The sequence below is a fragment of the Condylostylus longicornis genome, unplaced genomic scaffold, assembly GCF_029603195.1.
Source record: "Condylostylus longicornis isolate FDR11 unplaced genomic scaffold, ASM2960319v2 ptg000114l, whole genome shotgun sequence".
Lineage (NCBI taxonomy): Eukaryota > Metazoa > Arthropoda > Insecta > Diptera > Dolichopodidae > Condylostylus > Condylostylus longicornis.
In genome coordinates, this window is record NW_026578082.1 from 705898 (window position 1) to 728393 (window position 22496).

At 20.9% G+C, this 22496-nt stretch overlaps 1 protein-coding gene and 1 long non-coding RNA gene across 2 annotated transcripts; one reads left to right on the plus strand and one right to left on the minus strand.

The window, feature by feature from the left end:
* The first annotated feature begins 1116 nt into the window (after positions 1–1116).
* LOC129614653 (uncharacterized) lies at positions 1117–10685 on the plus strand. The gene is made up of 3 exons (XR_008697392.1): positions 1117–1253; positions 3518–3756; positions 10481–10685. It is a non-coding gene; the product is annotated as an uncharacterized LOC129614653 (long non-coding RNA).
* Positions 10686–10813: 128 nt separating this feature from the next.
* Positions 10814–20583, minus strand: LOC129614651 (lysosome membrane protein 2). Its single transcript, XM_055529380.1, has 6 exons — positions 20186–20583; positions 13265–13356; positions 12974–13195; positions 12622–12900; positions 11611–12202; positions 10814–11539 (listed from the first exon to the last, which is right to left on the minus strand). The coding sequence occupies exons 1-6, from the start codon at positions 20388–20390 to the stop codon at positions 11214–11216; spliced, it is 1716 nt and encodes a 571-aa protein (XP_055385355.1). The 5' UTR covers positions 20391–20583; the 3' UTR covers positions 10814–11213.
* Between the last annotated feature and the right edge of the window lie 1913 nt (positions 20584–22496).

The following is a 22496-nucleotide window of genomic DNA, read 5'->3' on the forward strand; positions in this document are numbered from 1 at the left end:
TAACTAATCTCGATATTTTATTTTTTCCTTGACAGCCTTAATTAAAAACAATCATTTTCTCTTAATTGCTAGGTGCTTCAAATATAACCTATCAATACTGTCCCATTTTAATTAACTAGAGCGTTTATTCATTTGCATTTTATATTTTATGTAATTCACAATATTGCAAAGTGTACAAATTATTAACCTAGTTTTTCTTTAAATTTCCTTATGATTTCAATTATTTGAAAAATTACTATTAAAACGGTGAAAAAATAATATATTTAAAACATTCAAGTAATTTTCGAACAATTTATCGTATTTTTATTCGCGTCTAACTTTTTGACAATATGCTTTGACTTTCTTTATGTCAATTTTGAACCAATAATTTTTTGATTAAGGTATTTTTCTCTTGTAAAAATTATTGAAAAAAATTGTAAGAGAAGCGATTACGTAACATATTTCTCTTAATTTTGTGTAGTCACATTTCTAATCTAGAAAACTTTTCTCTATAATGCGTTGTTATAAATTAAAATTTTATAACAGACTTTGTATAATATGTAGGATTGCCGTAAGAAAATTAAATATAGTGAGCTAGCACCTCAAACTGCAAATTTGAAACTGCAAAAAAAATAGCTTCTGGGTTATTAAATGAAATCGCCCACAATAAAACTGCAACTTCAAAATTAGTTAATTTTCTATTTTTGCAGATGCTGTCTTTCATATTTTACTAATTTTGACGGTATTATTTATTCCATATTTCTTTTTTTTAGTATGATATTGTATATTGTTGCCACAGTCTTATTGTGTTTCATAAAGCGTAGAAGCCTAAAATTTTTGCAGTTATCAAATTTGAAGTGCGGCCTCATTGTGTTTACGCATAAAGAATTTTTTTTTTTAACAAAATGTTTGACAATCCACATTTTAATTTTTCAAACTTAGACGGTAAAACAAATTTACATCATTCTAATACAACAATTTTCTTATAAATAGAAAAATCAAGTTAATCGTTATTTTACATTATTTTTATTACTCTTAAATTTTTCATGTAATATTCTACAGCATTTTAATAACCTGAAGCGCAAATTTTATAAGGAAGTGTAACACTAAAAAATAAAAAAAATAATTTTCTAAAAGTGTACCAAACGTAACATGGTTGTCATATTTTATTCGAATGGATGGAAAAACAGCGGTCCAATCCAGCTATAGATATGTACATATGAATATACATACATACATATGTATATTATAGAAAAAAATTACACTAAGTTGAGGTAAGAAACTTTGTTACCAATTTCTTTCATTATAAACATTGAAGATTTTTAAAAAAGAATTACAATATGGACTCATTTAGGATTTACAAAAGTATTTAATTTATTTAAGAAGAAATCCGGTGTATCATCTGCTATTTTCCATATCTAATATAAATTTTTTAAAAAAAGGAAAAGAGTAAGCACAGTACAAAAAATAATGTAGAAAACAATAAATGCAAGTGAAGGGAAGTGAGACTTAAAGGAAGCCTTTCTAGAAAGTGTTTCTTTTAAAGCCATTCAAAAGTATAATTTCCCATTTAAGACCAGTACTTTTATTTTCCAGCAACATTTCAGCAATACTGAATATTTTTTTTAATATTTAAGGGCAAAATCCAAATTTTGCAAATTTTTAATAACTCTTGCTTTTGATTCAGATAATTCAGATAACCAGTTTAAACGAATTTATACCCAGTTTAAAATACACACATTCATGTTATGTATCTTGCTTTGCTTCTAAATCAATTTTTTTTTAGAATTTGCTTTCAAATCTGATAATTCTAATTTAAAAGAACATAAGAAACATTATACAATATCAAAGTACTCTAAAACAGACAGTCTTATAAAATTATTAAATATTTCAATATTTAATTGAAATTTATGAATAATATTGTAAGAATTTTATGTAATATTGTATATTATGTACAAAGAAATAAACTAAAAATTTATATTATATACCTATACATATAATTAAATATATATAGGTGTAATTGAAATAACATAGATACCTACCTAAAACCAATTTGGTGGGAAGAAAAATTAATAGTTTTTCTTAGTTTTTCTTAGTTAAAAAAAAATTTTTTTTTTATCTTAAAAACTGGTCCAATATTTTTTTAATAGTTTAATGTTATATCACCTGAAATAAATTTATGCATACATATATATATGTACATTCATAATACATATATTTAATAAATATATGAATCAGCTGTAAATATATATGAACACATATATTGCATATACACATATATATGTCTATATATATGTATATAAGCATAAAAAAATGCAGCAATCTAAATCCAATATAAAAATTGCAATGCACTTTAATTACACATATTATAACTTGTACATTATATTAGCTATTATTATATATACTATGTATGTAGATATATCGATTATAAAATTAATATGCTATTTAAAATGAGGTTATGTAAAAGTAAAAATAAAAAAGAGCTTTTTTTTTATAAATTATTAATTTAATAATTTGTTTTTATTTTATTTATTCACATATTTTATATAAATATATAGAGTTTTGTTTATTAATATTATAAATTAATGTTAAAATGTTTTTATTATATTACAAATTATTTATTTTAATTTGTATAAATTTTTGAATTAATGTTAATAATATTAAAATTAAATAGGTAATTTTATTTTAAACAATTTTAATTAATTATTAAAATTATGAAAAACTATTCATAATGTATGTTAATTATGCATCATATTATTTTTCCATTATTATAAAATTATTTAAGTATTTTATTATTTTAATTATATTTTTTAAGTATTATAAAATTATTTTATTATTTTAATTAATTTATATTATTTAAATTCAAAATTCTCCGTTTATAATATTAAATTATTATTATTATTATCTCTTTGCACTTAAAACACTCAATTCCATATTGTTATACTGTTATAATCCAAATAATTTTCATTAAAAATAGTAAATTGTAAAAGCCCTACACTATAATTTTTGTAATTATTTCAAAAATGCTTACAATAATTCCCAAATTTGGATCAAATTAAATAGATACAAAGATAAAAACAAATTAAAAAGTTTATTATTAATAATAATTATGAAAAAAAAAATTAATAATATTGCCTAATTATGGTTCAATTTACACAAAAGTATTAGGGCAATATTTAATAAAATAGTTATAAAATTATTAAAAAAAACTACTTTTATTTTGTGTTTTTAACTTTTTTTTATAAATTTCACGCAATTTTATTTAATAATAAATTTTTTTCGAATTTTTTTTTTATATTATATCTGTTGTAACTAATAATCGATTTCTTAATTGGACTACAATATTTTTATTAATTTTTATAATAAAATCCGAATAATGGTAAATTTCAATTTTTAAAAATTGAAAAAAAAAAATGTATTAAAAAAAAACCACAAATAAATTTACTGTTAAAGTATTGGTATTTAAAATGTCAGTTAAGTAGAAAAACGAAAAAATTATAATTTTAATTTTTTTTAATATTTTTTTTTTTCTTTACAGAATTAAAATATTAGACCAACATAACAAAACAGCGTACCAAACCGAACTAAATTTTTATTATTGAAAAAATTTTTCCTATAGTTTTTTAAATGATGGTTTTTGTGTTAGCAAAGTAGTAAAAAATAGTAAGCAGAAAATAATAATAGTAAGAAAAAAATAAAATGAAAAAGAAATATACAAAATGAGTGAAGTAAAAAAAAAGCGAATAAGAAAACAAAAAAATTATACAGAAATCAAAGGTAAGTTGCAAAAGTTTACATTTCAATCTTAAACGCTAGCACCTAAACATTCTGTTATAGTATTTTACGCTTTATATACATATATATGTATATACGTTTATATGTGTGTATTTAACCATTTTAAAAGCATATTTAATATAAGAAAAAGTATAAATAAAAAGTTTAGGTGATTTTTGTTTTATTTTTATAAAACTTTCTTCAAAATATTGTTATTCGGTAGTGTGTATAATATTATTGAAATTAATTTATTAAAAAATGAAAATTATTAATAAAATAAAATATCATTTTTATTTTATATACATAGGTATATGTGAATTTCTTTATGTATATACATACATGTATATGGTATAATTTGTTGATAATCCACGGATGTATATAAAATAAAATGTGTATTATACATGAATGTAAGATATTTTATTAGCATTTCATATTTTTACTTCAATTGCACGATAAATAATTAATATATGGTTCAAAATGCATCACATATTGAAAAGAGTTTTTTTTTTTTACTGATATCAGGCTTAAATAGGTTAACATTGATAGAAAAGAAATATGTCCATAATTTTGTTATAGTGGAAATTAATTTGTCCTTGAGTCTCCATATAGAATTTCTATATTGCAAAATAAAACTGAAGATTTATAAAATTTATATTAAATTAAAAGGATCTCTAATATAATAATTAACAAAAATTGTAAAAAATTAAGTAATTTAAATTAAATTTTTTAAATAAATTTTGAAATGATTTCAATTTTAATCCATGAAATACAATGTTATTCTCTTTCGCTTCGCCGCAAACTATGCAATTAATTACAAATTTTTTACTTGTATGTATTTGGTACGAGTCTTGTCATTCTACACTTCTACAGCTACGTACTTTCGTATACACCAAATTTGTTTGACGAATATTAATTATGAATGGAAACAATGTTATCAAGAAACTTTCTTTTAATTCCTCTTTATAAATTTATACGATAAAAACTTTTTTATTAATCAAAAAATTTACCTAGCAAAAAAAAATTTTTAAAATTGCAGATAAAAAAAATTTACGTGCTTTATTACAATTTTCAATTCAGTGGGTTCAATCATTATCGAAAATTTTTGTTTTCTATATAAATAAATATACATAAGTAGACATACATACATATAAGTTTCAAACGGAATGGTTAAATATCTGTCAATTATTGCAGATAGCATGAAAACAAAAACAATAACAAAACAGTTAAATAAATAAACTATAGAGCAATATATAAGAATGTATATGTAATTATAAAGAAAATAAAAAAAAGAAAACGAATTTAGATCTTTTCAACGTTTAACAGTTAACCGGTAACATATTGTGTGATTGCCTCGTCGGCAAACATTTAAAATTCAAGAAATTGACCAATATTTTACTTTTTTTCAGTGATATTTGGTTGAGTCATTAAATATTTTTGTAAAATTTACTATTTACAATAAAAATTTCTTTGATGTTAATTTTTTCATTGTTTTTAAAAATTAATAATTATGTTTGATGCCACACGATTAAATATTAAATACAGATGAGATGCACACATACATGCATATGTGTAAATATACCAGAAAATTTTAAAATTATTATCTGGGGCAGTAATTGTAATTGCAAGATAATAAAAAAATTTTAATAAATTTAACAATATGCGTTATAATTTTTTTTTGAATTTGTTGTATTAAAAATGAATGGTTTTGTGTCAAATACCTAATTTTTTTAAGACACTATTATATAAGTAATATTGTAATTGAAAATTAGGAAAAATTTAGAAAATTTGAACTTCGGTTTTGTTTAAAAAAAATTTAGGAATCCTAGAATTTAATTTTTTAATTTGCACTACATATATTAAGAATTAATCATTTGACATAAAATTTCCATAAACAAAACCGAAAAATTTCTGCCCAATAACTTTTAATTTGTAGCATAGTCAATTATCAATCAAAACTGTCTTTCCCATCTGCATCGACATTTATAACGTTATAATGAAAGTTGTCATTGAAAAAAGCTTTGTATTTTTTAATAAAATCCTTGAAATTTTTATTTATTCAAAACTTTTGAAAAAAAATCAAATTGCAAATATTGTATAGCATTTTGAGATAAAATCAAATATCAATAATATTATAATAAAGATTTTATTAATTACTAATATTTTTATGTCATCTGAAGTTGATTAGCAAACAATATGTAAAAGTTTATAAACAATTAAATGACACATAAAATGTTATATATGTATGTAAATTATAAAAAAAAAATAACATTTTCTTTTATTAATATTTTTTTTAATACAATCATCATATATAGCTTATTTGAATTTGCAATTCTTATACGAGTATAAATTTTAATAAATTTATTGCGTTCAAAACTATTGAATAGAAATTTTATGATTTATGTTGGCACACTGACCAATTTATTTGCAAAATTTTGTAAAATTTATTTGAAATTATGTTTTCAAATATGCAACATAGATATTATGAAATTTTGCGTATAATTATGCGTATACGAATTTAAAACCTTTTAAACTCAAAAAAAAAATTCGAATCAAAATGATAAATGAAATTTCAGTGTAAATTCAAGTTCCAATTAAAAATATTCAAATTACCGGGTGACAATTTAATTTTTCTCGCTGTATCAAATAATTTGCAATTTGATTTCGGCTTCAGTTGTGTATACGTTTACAGAATCAATTAACAAAGATTATGTTAGATTAAATTATATTGCAGAATGGTGGCGGTGACGCACCGCGACCTAAAAGATCTATTGTGCTCTCCACCACGAGCGCCCGGTGTCCCACCTAGAGCATGCCCTCGAAACCCCACACCCTTGATGGATCCGAGCAACTTTTCCGTAGAGATGTCCTACAACGGTATACCCACCAAGATTATTTTAGAAATTTTCTTAATATTTCCTGACGTAACACAAAAAAATAATTGCTATGCAAATTTATTACATATTATTACAATTATTTATGTACACTAAAAATACTAACCTTAGTATATACGAGTATATCGCATTATATCATATCTTATAAAATTTTTATTTAAATATCGTAAAAACTTACACATAAGTTGTTTTTACTCCAAATATTATTTTCTAGAAAAAAAACTCCAACAATAAAAAATTTCAATTTTTACTTTTTTAACAATACCTAATTATTAAAACCTAATTACGGTCATCATAGGTATATAATTAAGCTATAATCTTTTTTATATAAATCTACTTAAAATATGTCATAAAATATTCAATCTGAGTCAATTAACTTGACAAATCAAATTTATATTAAAGACATTTCAACAATGGTACAACGGTAAAATCGCAGCTACAACAATGAATCATAAATCATTTTCATTAAATTTTTGTATATACAAGATGTATAAAATGTAATTAATTTACCGTTTATGTTTTAACTTTTCATTATTTATTTTTTATTTATCTTATGAAAATTGTAATAATTAATTATTAAAAATATATAAATTTACTGAATTATCGATTTTCTTTTTATTGTAATAAAATATAGGAATAACAATTAAATGCATTACAACATGTAGAAATTTTCATGTTTTGTTATTTCTATAAAATCAAAAGTTTTCATTTTCTTAAATGACATTACGTTGCAGCAGGAAATTATTGAAAATTGATTTTAAAGTTTGTTACATAAAATTGTAAAATTGTGGGAATAACAATTGGTTACGTTATAATTTTTGTATGTTTGCCAATATTACGAATGACAATTTGTTAAATGACAATAAATAATATATGTATATAGTGCATTGAAGGGTAGATCCTGTAATTTTTCAATGTACGAATTGTAATTACAATTTAAATATGTAATAATGCAGTATGTGTTGTGTTAGTAACTTGTGCGTTTATATTGCATAAAAATTGAACCAATATATTATGATTTGGAAAAATGTAAGAGGATATTATTTAAATTTTTCTTATTTCTTTCTTATCATTGAAAGTTTTCGAAATTTAATGTAATATAAGTTTGTATTAACAGTATCTTAATGCACTATTTAAATATAGTTTTTTTTTAAAACGATTTCTAACACAAGATTTAATACGTGTAATATTATGGTATACTTATGTATGTGTGTATTGAAAATATTTGGTAATATATTTTTGCAAACTATAATTAACAAGCGTTTATTTCAAATGATTTTATTTTTATATAAATAAAAGAAGATTTAAAATTACAAATGGGCCGATTAATGTTAATTGAAAGATTTGTTACTTTTCTTTTTGTATTTTAGATATAGGTACGATCATATTGTATCATAAATAATAATTTCTAATGATTATTTCGTGTTATATGAATAGTCTTTTTATAAAAACTTTACTAATTTCAATAATATTTTTTTGTCTTTTATACATCTGCATGTATCTTATGGAAACATTGTATGATAATTGGCAATTTAATGTTTTATATTTAAAAAAATAAATACTTTTTAATTATAATACACTGATTACTAATTCTCACACATCATTGATATAATGATGACTGTAAAGTATTCAATTAGTGTATATTGCAGGAAATTGCATGTTTTATAAATAAAGGAAGTAATTGATTTTAAAAATTCGTTTAAGAAAATAATTTACAATTAAAAAATAAGTACAGGATTGATCTTTTAACTTGCTATTTTAAAAATGAGATCTCATCCAAAATATCATCTTGTTCATAACTTTAAAATCTGGATCGTTTACCAAAAATCGCACTTACCAAAATTTACTAATGAAACAAATTTTAAATTAATCTTAATTTTAAAACAATAATGTTTTCAATTTGAAAATATTTAAATTTACTTAATTAAGAAATAATTATATACGTAAATAATTTCAATATACTTTATAAAAATATGCAAATCAGCTGACATTCCTGTTATTTTCTCATTAAACCGATTCCATAAGTAATTTATAAATGATTCATTTATTTAACGTAAAATAATACTTATTAAATAAGCATATTTATAAGATTTATATATTGACATTTTTCTCAAGTGCTAATTTTTCTTCATAAGTATCTAGTTTTATTTAACCAACAAAAAATATTATATAAATATATAGTTATGACCTTAAACTTGACTGTACTATGAACCTAATAAGCAGTAAATATTCTATTATTTATTATGAAAATAGAAAAAAAAATCAATTTTAAATGAATGTGCGAAATTTTATAAAAAAAAATTTTTATTTTTGTGGGTACATACATAACTATTTAATGTTTCATATACTAACATATATATATATTAAATTCAGTGTTTGAATTTATTGCAAAAAAAAAAATAAGTTTCTTCATTTTACTTAATGTTTCGACAAAGTAGTGTTAGTATTTACTTTAAAAAACTGTTTGTTATTAAAACTAATAATATAAGATAAATATTTTCACATTCCTATAATAAATTAATTATTTTTAGAATTTTATCTAAAGAAAAATTTTGGATATAAATTGTACATTAAAAAAAATTTTGTTTGTAATAAGGTATATAACTAAATTGGTAAACAAATATTTTATTATGCGTCTAAATGTGGTGGAAAGTGTTGAGTTTAACACCTAACAAATATAGTAGCTATTATTTTTGTCAATTATAGATTTTAATTAAAGTAAATTTTTCTATATTTTTTTTGGAATAAAAAAGTTGATGTATTAAATCTTAAAAAATATTGACAAATTTCATATATTATTCAAGATAAAAATTCTTGTGTAAAAATATTATAAAATATCAGTTATAGTTATTGCTATCCAAATGATATTTGTTATGAATCAACTATAATTAAAATTAATTCGGAATATTAATATTGTCTATGTCGTAGAATATTTTATTTAAAAAGGGTCTAGAACATTTACTTTAACTAAATGCGTTTAAAATTTTTAAACATTAAAATAAAATTCATTTAAAAACTTGATTCATTCAAATTAGTTAAATTTCATTTTAATTTCTTTTAATTACATTTTAATTTAACCAATTTGAATTGATCAGCTTAATATTTTTTTCTTAATAATTTTTATTATACTAATTTGTATCTATTTATATAAAAAGAATTAATTATATTAACAGTATAAAAAAAATATACAAAATATAAAAAAAAATAGAGTATATATATACACATATACATATGTACACATATATATAGCTGCAATTTCTAAAAAAAATAACATTCATACTAAAATTTTCCTATTTGGTATACTATATGTTCTATAATTAATGAAAACTTAAATTTTAATGAAATTCTTTATATAAATCAAAATCAAATTATACAAAATATACAAAAAAAAAAACATTATTATAAAAATTTATAATAAATTCATTTTGTTTATTTTATTTTTTCTTCATTTTTTCACTTTCATTTTCAATTAAATTAAACCCTTAAAAAATTATAATGCCATTATACAAAAAAAAAAAGTAACAAACAAAAATCAATTCTACATTTGATTGCATTTTAATTAAATTATACGAATAAAATATAAAATGCAATTTCTGGTACAATACCTAATTTATTATTTAAGGGAATTTTTAAATTACATTTGACTTTGGTTTATTTTTCTATCTTTTAATGCTTAGATATTATAAGTATGGTTTTTAAAATCAAAATTTTCAAAAATAAAATTTTGTTATGCTTAACTTATAAATATAAAACCGAAAATATTTGTTTTTAAATTTTATAATATTGTATTAAAAATTTTTATTTCAATTAATAATAAAGTTCATTTTATTTTTCAGATTTAAGTGATTTATCAGATTTTAACAATTTCACAGCGCTATAATGGAACTCGAACTAACAAAAATGGAACTATCATAAAATAACTATCATAAGCTGACTCTAGTTGGACATTTTTTTAAATTGATTAGAATTTTTTCTGTAGGATTTTATAAAAATTTCAATCGGTAACAAATAATAAAATATCACTTAATTTGTTTGTGAATGCAAAATATTTAAATTTTCAATAAATAGCATTTTTTATATATGATTGTGCATATAACAACATAATTTATACAAAACTCTGAAAGAAAGAACATATTATATTAATTAGTTTAAATTCCTTTGATTAAATATTCCTTCTTTTAATCAATTATAATTAATTATTCTTAAAAAATTAAAATTATTCTCTGAATTTACTTTTTCTTGCCTATATTTTTTTATTTTTTCTTCTGCTATTTTATTTTTCTTAAAAATTATCAGATTCATTTCTTAATTCGCAATTTTTATATGCGAGTTCTTTATTATTGAGTATTTATTTTACTGTGTTTATATTTTATTTACTAACAAATCTTTATACGAAACCCTACAGTATTTTAATATTTTCTAATTTAAGTTTTAAATTTTTCAAATTACAAATTAGTTTCCCGGTTTCATATAACTTAAAAAAAATTTCTTTTACACTATCAGCACCTATCAGTATAACTTTAACAATATATAAAAATACAATTTATTTTTATTTTCAAAACCTTATTCTTAAATACTAAGAGGAATTTCTGTATTTATTGTGTCATTTGTTTTCCTCTTTTTAAGAGATTTCATTTCATTATTAGAAACTGTTAAATTTCGTCTTTTTAAATTTTTTTCACGGAATTTTCCCAAATAATATACTCCAGCAACAAGTAATGCCAATGTTGTAACACAAATTAATAATGTACCATATTTTAATGCATATTGTATGGCATTTGCACTAAATGTACTATGGAAAATTAATGTTTGTAATTCTTCATTAAGTTCACCTTGTGTTATTTCTAACCATAATATTGGTAAAATTATACCTTCATCCATACGTTTTAATTCCCCTAAAAAAGATGTTATTAATTAATTAAAATATTCATAAGAAATTTACATTATTATTTAAAAAAAAACTTACTATCTAATAAATCTTGTTTATGTAATTGAATATTTATTTGAATTCTAGATGCTCCACCAATTGGAAATGCTAATCTTGGATGAATATCAGCAAATGTTTGATGTAATTCCTTTTGTGGTTTAATACCTTCAAATTTTTCATATAATTTTGGATCACCAGAAAAGAAATGTGGAAATGAGGGAAATATTGGAGCATCATCATAACATAATGTACCATCAAATACACCACTCAATGGACATTTTCCTAAACTGCAATAACATTGATTTGCGGAATTGTCATCATCATATGATAAAACATTTAAAGGAGTTCTATAGCGCCATGCTTTTGCAAATGTATGAAATATATCAATTTCTTCATCAAATTCTAATGGAATTTTACGACAGAATGCTGGTAAAAATACATGTAATCTTTCTTTGTTCTCCATTAAGTGTGGTGGAAATTGTGATCCGTCTGTACCATCAATTCTATTACATTCATTAGTACGCCAATAATTTAATTTTGTTAAACCATTAAATTGTTGTATAACAGCTAAATTTTGTAATCCATCTTCTCCTGTTTTTATTTGAAATGTATCTGGACTAGTACCGTTTCTCTAAAAACAAAAAAAAAGCAAAATACAAATTTATTATTAATCACATTTTTCACTAAGTAAGATTGAAAATATTGAAAGAAATGTCCTTCTCCTAAATATATGCAATATTTAAATATAATATTTAAGATATATGAAACAAAATAAAAGTTTTTGCCATTGCCGGACTATCAAAGCTAAAATAGCTTTTTATTTTAGTATTTAACGGTATTTTGGTATGAGTGTTGCAATAAAAAATTTAAGTTTGAAAAATTAAAAGCTAAGAAAGGTAACGTGCCTACTTTTAAACATTAACGGAATTTGATATTTTTAAATTAATTTTAAATCTTTCGTTTTATTTTTTAGGCTGACTGTCATGCAATAAACAATTATATATAAAATTTTAAAAAAACTCAAAGATAATCTGTGAATCATGAACTTACAGTCATTAACATTCCAAAAGTATTGCGACTTGATGATCCAAACATATTCTTTAATTTAATTATTTCATCTGCATAGCCCCATAATATTTCGGCAGCACTTTTAGCATGAAATGGGCTACGTGATGCTGATCTGATTGCTGTAATTTTAATTGTTTTTTCAAAATAACTCATTGATTTAACTTTATATGCAGCTGTTATTAATGGTACATTTGGTGTTACAATTTTATCCCATTCGAAACCATTTGAAAAATCCGGAAGAAAAGTATAATCTCTATGATCCTAAAACAAATTCAATTTAAAATATAAATATTTTAGTATCAGAATCAAAAATTCAAACAAAATAACAACATACTTTATATGTCACTGTAAAATTTGTATTAAAAACTACATTCTTTTTTGTACAATGCTCATTATATGTGTATGGTCCTAAATCATCAACATGTATTTTATCAGCTCTTCCATTTAAATAGTCATCAATATTTGTATAATTAAATATATGAACTTTTAAATGTGGGCTTACAGGTGGATCTGCCCAATATTGTGCTGCTATTGATCCATTTGATAATATTAATTTCTAAAAAGAAAAAAAATATAAAAAAAATTTTGAAATATTTGTATACAAAAGTAAAAATTCAGAACTTACAGATGTATATTGACTATCATAAACTTCTGTAAACCACATTATCACAAATCCAGTAACACTAATTATAAAAAGAATCACAACTAGTCCTAATACTATAATGAAGAAAAAAAGAAAAACAAAATTGCATATTATTAAAAAAATTTTTAGAAATACATTTTTAGAAGAAGTTATTCTATTTACTATTTACATTTCAATAAAAACAATATGTGTGTATTTTATTTAATAAATTCCAAACTCAAATATTTCAATACTTTTATCATACTCAAAAATATTAAATTCAAAAGTCTTCAAATAATTTTAAACAATAAAAAAAAATTAGTGTAAAAATCATTCCAATCAAAAAAATTGCTTGAATGTTAATTGTCATGCTTGACATTTTACTGACAATCTTCAAAATTTTTTTGTTTACCCAACATTTTTTAATACATACCCATACATGTATGATTACAAGAATAAAATTAATAAAAGAATGAATGCAATGCAAAATATTTTAATCAAATTCGAAAAACAATAATGCATTTATTAACGTAAAAAAAATATACAAAAAAAAAAAACAAAATAATGTCAAAAATGCCATAAAATTGCAAGAGCATTAAAATTTTTATTTAAATTTTTAATTAATTTAGTAATTAAAATAAAGTAGAATTATAAGAAGAAATTATTCAAATTAAATTGTAAAATAAATAATTAAAATGTTATGGAATTTAGAACAAAAATATTTTCGAAAAATCATTCAAAAAATCTAAATTATTTTTCAATTTAAAATTACATTCTCCATTAGAAAGCATGGTATTTTAAATTAAATAACATTTAAGTTTATTTTCTGGAATTTATTTTAATATTATAGAGCGTATATACGTAGTTTAAATTAAATAACTAAACTTGTTTGCAATTTTTTTTATGATCAATTTTATAATAATAGCAAAAACCATAGTGAAAAACGCCATAATCTTATCAAATATTTTTAAGTAAAAAGATCAGGCAGAAAGCACGCGTTTTCTATCGTCCATCGAACTTCACCAACATACACTTATTTTATTTTTTTAAGAAAATAAAATAAAGGTTATCGAGGAGAATTTCTTTATATTCTAAAAAAAAAAAAAGTGATGTTGAAATCTAAGTTTTTTTTTGTGTTTTTTTAGAGGAAGTAAGTAATGAATTGTTGTATAGGGAAAAAAATTTTATTTGCGTTTTTCAATTTCATAATATTTATTGATAATAAAAATAAATATATATAAAATGATAATAATTCATTTAATTATATTTCAAAAAAAAAAGACAACCCAGCAAAACAAAAAAAAAAGAGTTTAAATAGCAATGATCGGATTAAATAGTTTAATAGATTTTAAAAGTTTTCGAAAATTTTTTTTTTATAATTGTTGCTAACTGATATATAAAATAGAAAATTTTAATTAAATTTATTTTCAATTAGATTTTATTTAATTATTAATACTCGTAATTAGAAATTTTATAACATTTTAAATAATTATTAAAGCATAGACCTAAACAATCATGAACGTATTACGTATGGTGCTCAGGAAATTCATATAAGAGTTAATTATCAATTGGTTATCAGTTAATTATCTTTTTAATTGAGCAATACAAAAATCCAAATTTGTTTCGTAAAAAAAAGAAAAACTTAATTTATTTATATAACATTTTTATATTTAATAAATATAAAAATGTTATGAATAATAACATAAAAATGTTTTATGTTTATATAGATTTATACAATCCTCAATAATTCTCTCAAATAAGTGTAATATTATTAAAACCTCATTCCAATTAAAATTAACTACATGATTCTAGTTATAAACTTTTAAGTTTAAATTGTCACGTTTAGAAAAAAATTTAGATTGAATTAATGCAGAATGACTTATTTATTTTCAACCTTCTCCTTAAAAAATTGATTTTATTAACAGTGTAAAGGTTGATTTTCGATAAGTTAATCATGTGCTGAAAGTTCTAAATTAAATTTTTTTGTTGTAGCTATAATATTTTTGCAGTAGTTATACAAACAAAAACCTAAAAATTATTTTAAAACTTTAAGCACAACACTGTTATTTTCGATCATACTACTTTTGCAGATTTTGCGGTTTGGATTTATCGAAAGTGCTTTATATTCAAAGATGTAAATTAGAATTTAATTATTATTAAAAATCTATTCACGAAATTGTCTACTTGCACTATAATAGTTTGAATTTATTCTAATTTCCATAATAGATTTTAATAATAAAATAATTTTGATTCAATTTTTTAATATTATTAAAAATAATTATTTTAAATTATATTTAATACAATATAAATAGTGTTCTCAAAAATAATGAACATAGAAATATTGATATTCTTTTACTATCTTTTGAATACTTATAAGTATACACAAAATATAATTTTATGATCTTGTTATATTAAGTAATATGTAAGTTCATTGTGGTTGGTTACCACCATAATATTTACAAAAAATAAAAATCAGAATTAAAATTTAAATTTATTAAATTGCAAATTTACTTTAATCAATTCTAGGTCAATTAAAATAAAATTTATACTGATTAAATGAGCGCTTGATTCTTATTTAAATGATTTTAATTCTAATCTCGGTTCAAATAATGTTAATGAACTTCGAATTCCTTTTACTTCTATGTTTAAGCTTGTAATATGTACATATATGTATACACTTATCTTATCGCATATAAGTTTCTCTTATTTTATTCTGATTTCTGCAAATAAATATTCTTACACTATTGTATATATTAAATATACACTATGTATATTTTTGATAAGAATAATTTTTGATGCTTTTAATATTTTTAATATGCTTTTTAATTATTTATAATTTTTCCACGCTAAAATATTTTATTCTATCGCATTACATTTAATAATAATAATTTTAATTAAATTTTGTTTTATTTTGTAGAAATATTTGCAAAAAACAACAAGTCTGTAAACACTGTCTGTTAAAAGGAGAAGAATTTGCCAGCTACAAACCATCTGCAAGGAGAACTAAAGATCGATTTAAATTTTAAACGTAGTATTTGTTAACAATTTTGTATAATTTATTTATACATATTAAAAATGTAATTTAAATTTATATCATATTGAATTTTAGAGAAATTTAAGCTTCTTGAAAGTATTTTGTTTAATTTAGTTAAGTATGTTAAACTCATAAATATGATCATATGCTTTACAGTTCAAATAGAAGTTGAATATTTGAAATTTTGATAACAAAACACAATATATTCCTTAACAAGGACATTTAATAATTTAATTTAATTTGATATTTTATTATAATCTATAAATGTTCTACTTTATTCATTAACAATTTAACATTGTACTAAGAATTACAACTTAACATATGTATAAAATTTTTAAGGAAAACAGAGTTTTATCAGTCAAATATACGTAAATACGTATATTATACATATTACAAGTAAATTAAAAAAAATTAAATTTGTTGTTTTTAAAGTTATACGTACATATATACCTATGTAATAGAATAATATAATATTTATATATAGCTACTTACAAGACGAACAAATCATGTACAAATATTAATTGTTATATTTTAATAATAATGTACGTGCATATTGATTTAAATTCTAATCTTTTAAAATATTAAAAAAAAAAAAATCTTCTTTATCCGATGAACTTGAACGACTTTTCAATATTTTTATAATACATTGTATTGTATGTACTGTATAGATGCAGATATATAAAAGTTTTTACAAAGGTTTTTGAAAATTTGTTGGAATAAATATTCTTTATTTGAATTTCAAATTTATTAAGAATACAATAAAGGCAAAAACCATATCAAATAATTATCATTTAAACAGACTTATGTTTCAAATATATACAAGTATGTACATATATATACATAGGTATATGAAATATACAATAACTAAAATTTGATTAAAATGTCAATTAATATTTATGATTATAAAAAACAATATCGGATCAAAAGATTTTTGAATTGTCAAATGAAATTTGATTGGATTACGAAATTTTTGAATTAGGAAATTTAGACATATACATAGATATGTATGTACATAAATAAGAAGTAAAAAAAACATATGTATACGAAAGACAACCAAATTTTACATGAATTATAAAGAACTTTACTATTAAATTTTTGAAAAATTTCATATAAATTTTAAATTTATATTAATATAACATCCCCTTAATTAATAATTATGTAAATCGTAACCTTCCAATTCCAATCTTAAATAATTTATTTTATTTAAATAAAAAATAATTTGTAATTAAAATTTAATGAAAATTTTTAAAGAGAGTAGTTTTGAAATTCAACAACTAAACAATTAAATTTCCATCTAATATTTAAATTTTTCTTGTTTATTTTAATAAAACTAATTAAAAATAATATTTCTTAAATAGCAAAATAATTGTTATTTAGTTTAAGTAAGAGCGAATAACGTACATATATCAATTGCATCTGTTACGATTCCGTTTTCCATACATTTTCCATTTTATATTAAGAATATAATGTTTACAGCACTTTATTAAGAATATAATGTTTACAGCACTCTTATTCAAATCAAGTAGCTAATAGTAGATGCGCATTTATTGTATGTAAATTATTGTATTGTACATGGTTCAATTTTTTTATAAACACAAAATATTTCCAATTTTATTTTAAATTGAAATAAAAAGAAATTCAAAAGTAGAAGAATAATATTAAAAAAACAACATTGACATTGACAGTATTTTGAGTCGCCATCTATAGTTTTATAGTAATATATTTACATATATTCAAAAATAACATACATAATACATATCAAATTTGTATAAATATAACAAAAACAAAATAAAAAATTGTGTTTTGAATCTCCTGAAGAAGAAAACACAAAATGTGTGCAGCACAGTGTACAAAAGAATTTTATTGTTCCATAACACAAAGTATCATACATACTTTACCTACATTATGTACAATATACATATATTTTATACTACGTAAATATAGAATTCACAAAGTTCTACATTACACTTAATTTAAGATAATTTGAAGAGTGACATGTTAATAACAATGCAATAATGCTTCAAAAAAAAAATTCTTAATAAAGCCCAAATAATAACAATGCGTTGTCCAATTAAGAGGTAGGAATATACATACATACCCTAAAAAATTTTGGAGAATGCATTATATTTTGACAAGTATAAAATTTGATAGACACCCTTCTTTCAGTGTATACATAGTTTGTAAGAATAAGAAAATTTTTCTAAATTTACTACAAAATTTTAATTAAAATAATTTGGATTTGCTTGCATTGACTAAAAAATATAAAAGAATCCATTTACATTTTCTTATTTGTATTTGCAGATGCATTTATCATACAATTTAAATTCATTAATATGCACAGAAATCATATATAAAATATAAAATTAATCATTTATATTAATAAACGCAATGCAATTTATAAATTAATATGTTTATCATAAGCATATTTTCGAAATAAATAGCTATTAGATATACATACTATAGGTATGGGTACATATATGTATATGTAAAAATGAGTCAAAATATTTTTCATTCAAAAAATAAATACTAAGCATAAATAAATTTTAGGTAGTATAAATTGCAAATACAAAAAAAATTAGCAATTGTATTGTAATTTCATTGATAATAAAAAATTATATATCTAAACAATTCAGATATTGTAAAATGAGCCCAGGTTAGTATAAGGATTCCGTGCAAAGAGAGCGATTCTCATTTATTAACCAAACCAGTGCATGTGCTATTAATATAACCACGTTAAATAGATAATTTTAATAATATCGTATAAAAGCAAAAATGATCTTATATTCTAATAATTAATTTAATTGGGGACTCAATTATTAATTATTTTCTGTCCAAATATTTCCAATGAGAATTTTTTGTATTTCCTGTTATCACAGAGTTCTTTCACAATAGTCTTTATTTTCATTTTAAGCCTCTTTATTATTGTTTTCAATAAATCTATATTTATAATTCTTATTCATACATATATATATTTTAGTTAATGACTATAGATAATTGATGAGTAACGCAAAATAATTTAATAAGAATCTTGTTGGTACACAAAGAACTTTCATCTTTCGACAAATGAAAACAAAACATTAAATAACAACATGAATACAAGGAATTTTTTAAAAATAAAATTACATTCATACATATTTATTATTACTTCCTAACATAATATTAAAAATATTGTTATATATCTACATTATGTATCTACATAATGTAGATATATATAAAATATCTACGTAATTATTTTTTTTTTGTTTCTGTTGCATCGCAATAAATATAAATAATAAGTATGTATAAGAACATACTCAAATGTTTTTAATAAATTTATTTTCTGGATTTATATATGTATAAATATTTTGGAATTACCACGTTCCCATAGAATTTGATTAAAACACTTATATATCTATATGAATTACATACAAGATGTACATAGATATTTATTGCTACATTCACTAAATATCAATAAAATTAAAGTATAATGCACTTACTTCTATGGCCTCAAAACTACTACCCGTTTTTAACAAAATATGTACATACATACATAAATGTTATTAATTGCATATAAGAAAATTTATATAAAAACTTTTTTTTTAATAATAATTTGAGAATTTTCGAAAAACTGTGCACACATTTTGTAAATAAAAAGAATAGGCAATATTATTGTATGCGAAATTTTATAAAATTGAGCTTTAAGTCACAAAATTGACATTATATTAATACAATGTACAGTTGATTTAGGCAAAATACTGTAATATACCACAATATCGTAAATTGTATGGATCCCATCAGCATCTGTTCCATTTTTGAAACATAAAACTATTTAATATTTTACTTCCACAATAGGACGCCAAATAATAATAAATATTTGAACTTATAAACTACATACATACACTCATACTTACAAATTAAAGTCCCCAATTCTTTTGCAGTTGGTTCATCATCTATACCAACTAATTTATAAACTGGTTCTAAAATGCTTGTCTGTTTTTTATATCCATTACGATAATTACGTGGTGATTGTGTTTGTATACTTGTTGCAGTATCATTAGGTGATACTGTTGTTGCAACATTTATACCGTTAGAATTATTTAATTTATCTTCTGTCATTTTAAAAAATTTAAAAAATTTTTTCCTATTTTTTTGATTTTATTTAATAATTATTTGAATTATTTTAATTGTTTTGTATTTTCCTTTTTTAAAAATCTTAACCTAATATTTGAAAAAAAAAAAACAAAGCAAAAATTAAAATAAAATTATTGCGAACTTTTATTTTTATATTTATGTATGTATGAAAGTATTTTGACTCCGCAAATTCTTCACGACGGTAGAAAATTGAAATTAAAATAATAATGACAGAGTCAACGTATACAAAAGATATTTTCGCCTTTAAAATTGATTTTCTTTTTAATTATTTTTTTTATTTTGCATTTATTTTTGCATTCCATAAAATAATTTTCTTTTTAAAAACATTATTCTTAAATTTTTTTTAAATTATTTTAAAATTTTTATTATTTATTTTATTTGCCTTTTTATGATTTTTTGTTTTTTTTGTTTGATTTTTGCACTTTTCAAATTGACAACATCAAAAACAAAATGACATTCAATCAAATTGAAACTAAAGGAAAATCTCTTAAGTGTTTTTTTTTTTTATTTTTTTTTTATATTTTTTTTTTTCAATTTTCTTTCAATTTGAATTCAACACGAGACGATCTGTTCGGATCGAGAGTCAGTGATAAGACTGAAAAATCAAATAAAAATATGTAATTTTTTAAATATAGAAACTTCAGCTGAGTGTTTAAATATTATTGCAGAAAAACAAAAAAAAAAAAAAAAATAAAGAAAAATATTCAAGATTCACAAATCACAAATATTATTTTATTACACTTTTTTGGATTTATTTTTTCTTTTATTTTAATTTCTTATCACTTGGAAATATGTGTAGGTACACATATAAAATATAAGTATGTATAACAAAATTTGTTATTTTCTTTTATAAAATTTTTAAAAATAAGAATAGAAGATCTCTTATAAATATGTAAATATGTATCTATATATATATGTAAATTTATGTATGTTTGTATACAAATGTATCAAATTATATACATGATTATTATTATTCCTCCTTTTGTGGTTTTTTTTTATATTTATTTACATTTATTCCAGAAGTTGTTACACACTTTCAAGAAAAATTATCAGTGAAAAAAAAAATAAATAAAAAAAAATCCAAAACACATTTTGGCCTCTTAATCACTGATAAGAATAAATTTTAAAGTTAAAATACATTAAGAGACAAAAATAAAAATTTGTAAAAAACAAAAATGAAACAAAGCGAAAAAGTAAGTAGAAGAAAAACTTTTATTTGTTTACAAAATGTGAGAAAACCCCAACTAACTGACATGACAACAATTGACCCAGCTAACTTTAAGATAAATGATCATGATAAAATTATCTTGTGTACCTAATTCTAATTTATTTTCTAATCGATGTTTTATTTTTCCTTCTAAAATTACTCATTTTTTCTCAAATTATCGAGTGAATGTTTCACTTTCAAAAACAAAGTGAAAAACTTTGTACACAATTTAAAAAAAAAAACGAGATACGCAATCGGAATAATTCTTCTTCTCGCTCGAAAATTACATTATGCAAGTATATATTAGTTACTCACTTTCTTCTCATTTTCCGAGTAAAATAACGTGATAGACGATCAGGCACTATGTACATGTAATACGTGCTGAAAAAAGACACATTTCACAGATACTCATATATTATTTTGACATTTTAAACTTTGATAAAATTATTTCTATTATCTTCGTTTTTAAAAGCAGAAATCTGAGAAATTGAATTTCAGCAGAAACTCTTCAGATTAAATCTCTGATTTATAAAAAATTAAAACACCCATTCATTGTTAAACATTTCCATAAAGTATTCGCATTGTTTATAAAAATATTGGATTATTCGAGACAAGAACCCAATCTCATAATGATTATAAATAAATCATAAATAAACAATGTAAGATTCCAATAGTCTATCTCAATGAAATTAATTATAAATACCAATTTTTTTGAGATTATTAATTCAACAATAGGTTACCATTATTGTGAATTTTATTTAATAATCAAAATTATTGAAAGAATTGAGTGGAAAATGTAAATATTTTTTCTTGGCACTTAATGTATTTGTTTATTTTTTTTTATAATTCTAAAATGCAAAATA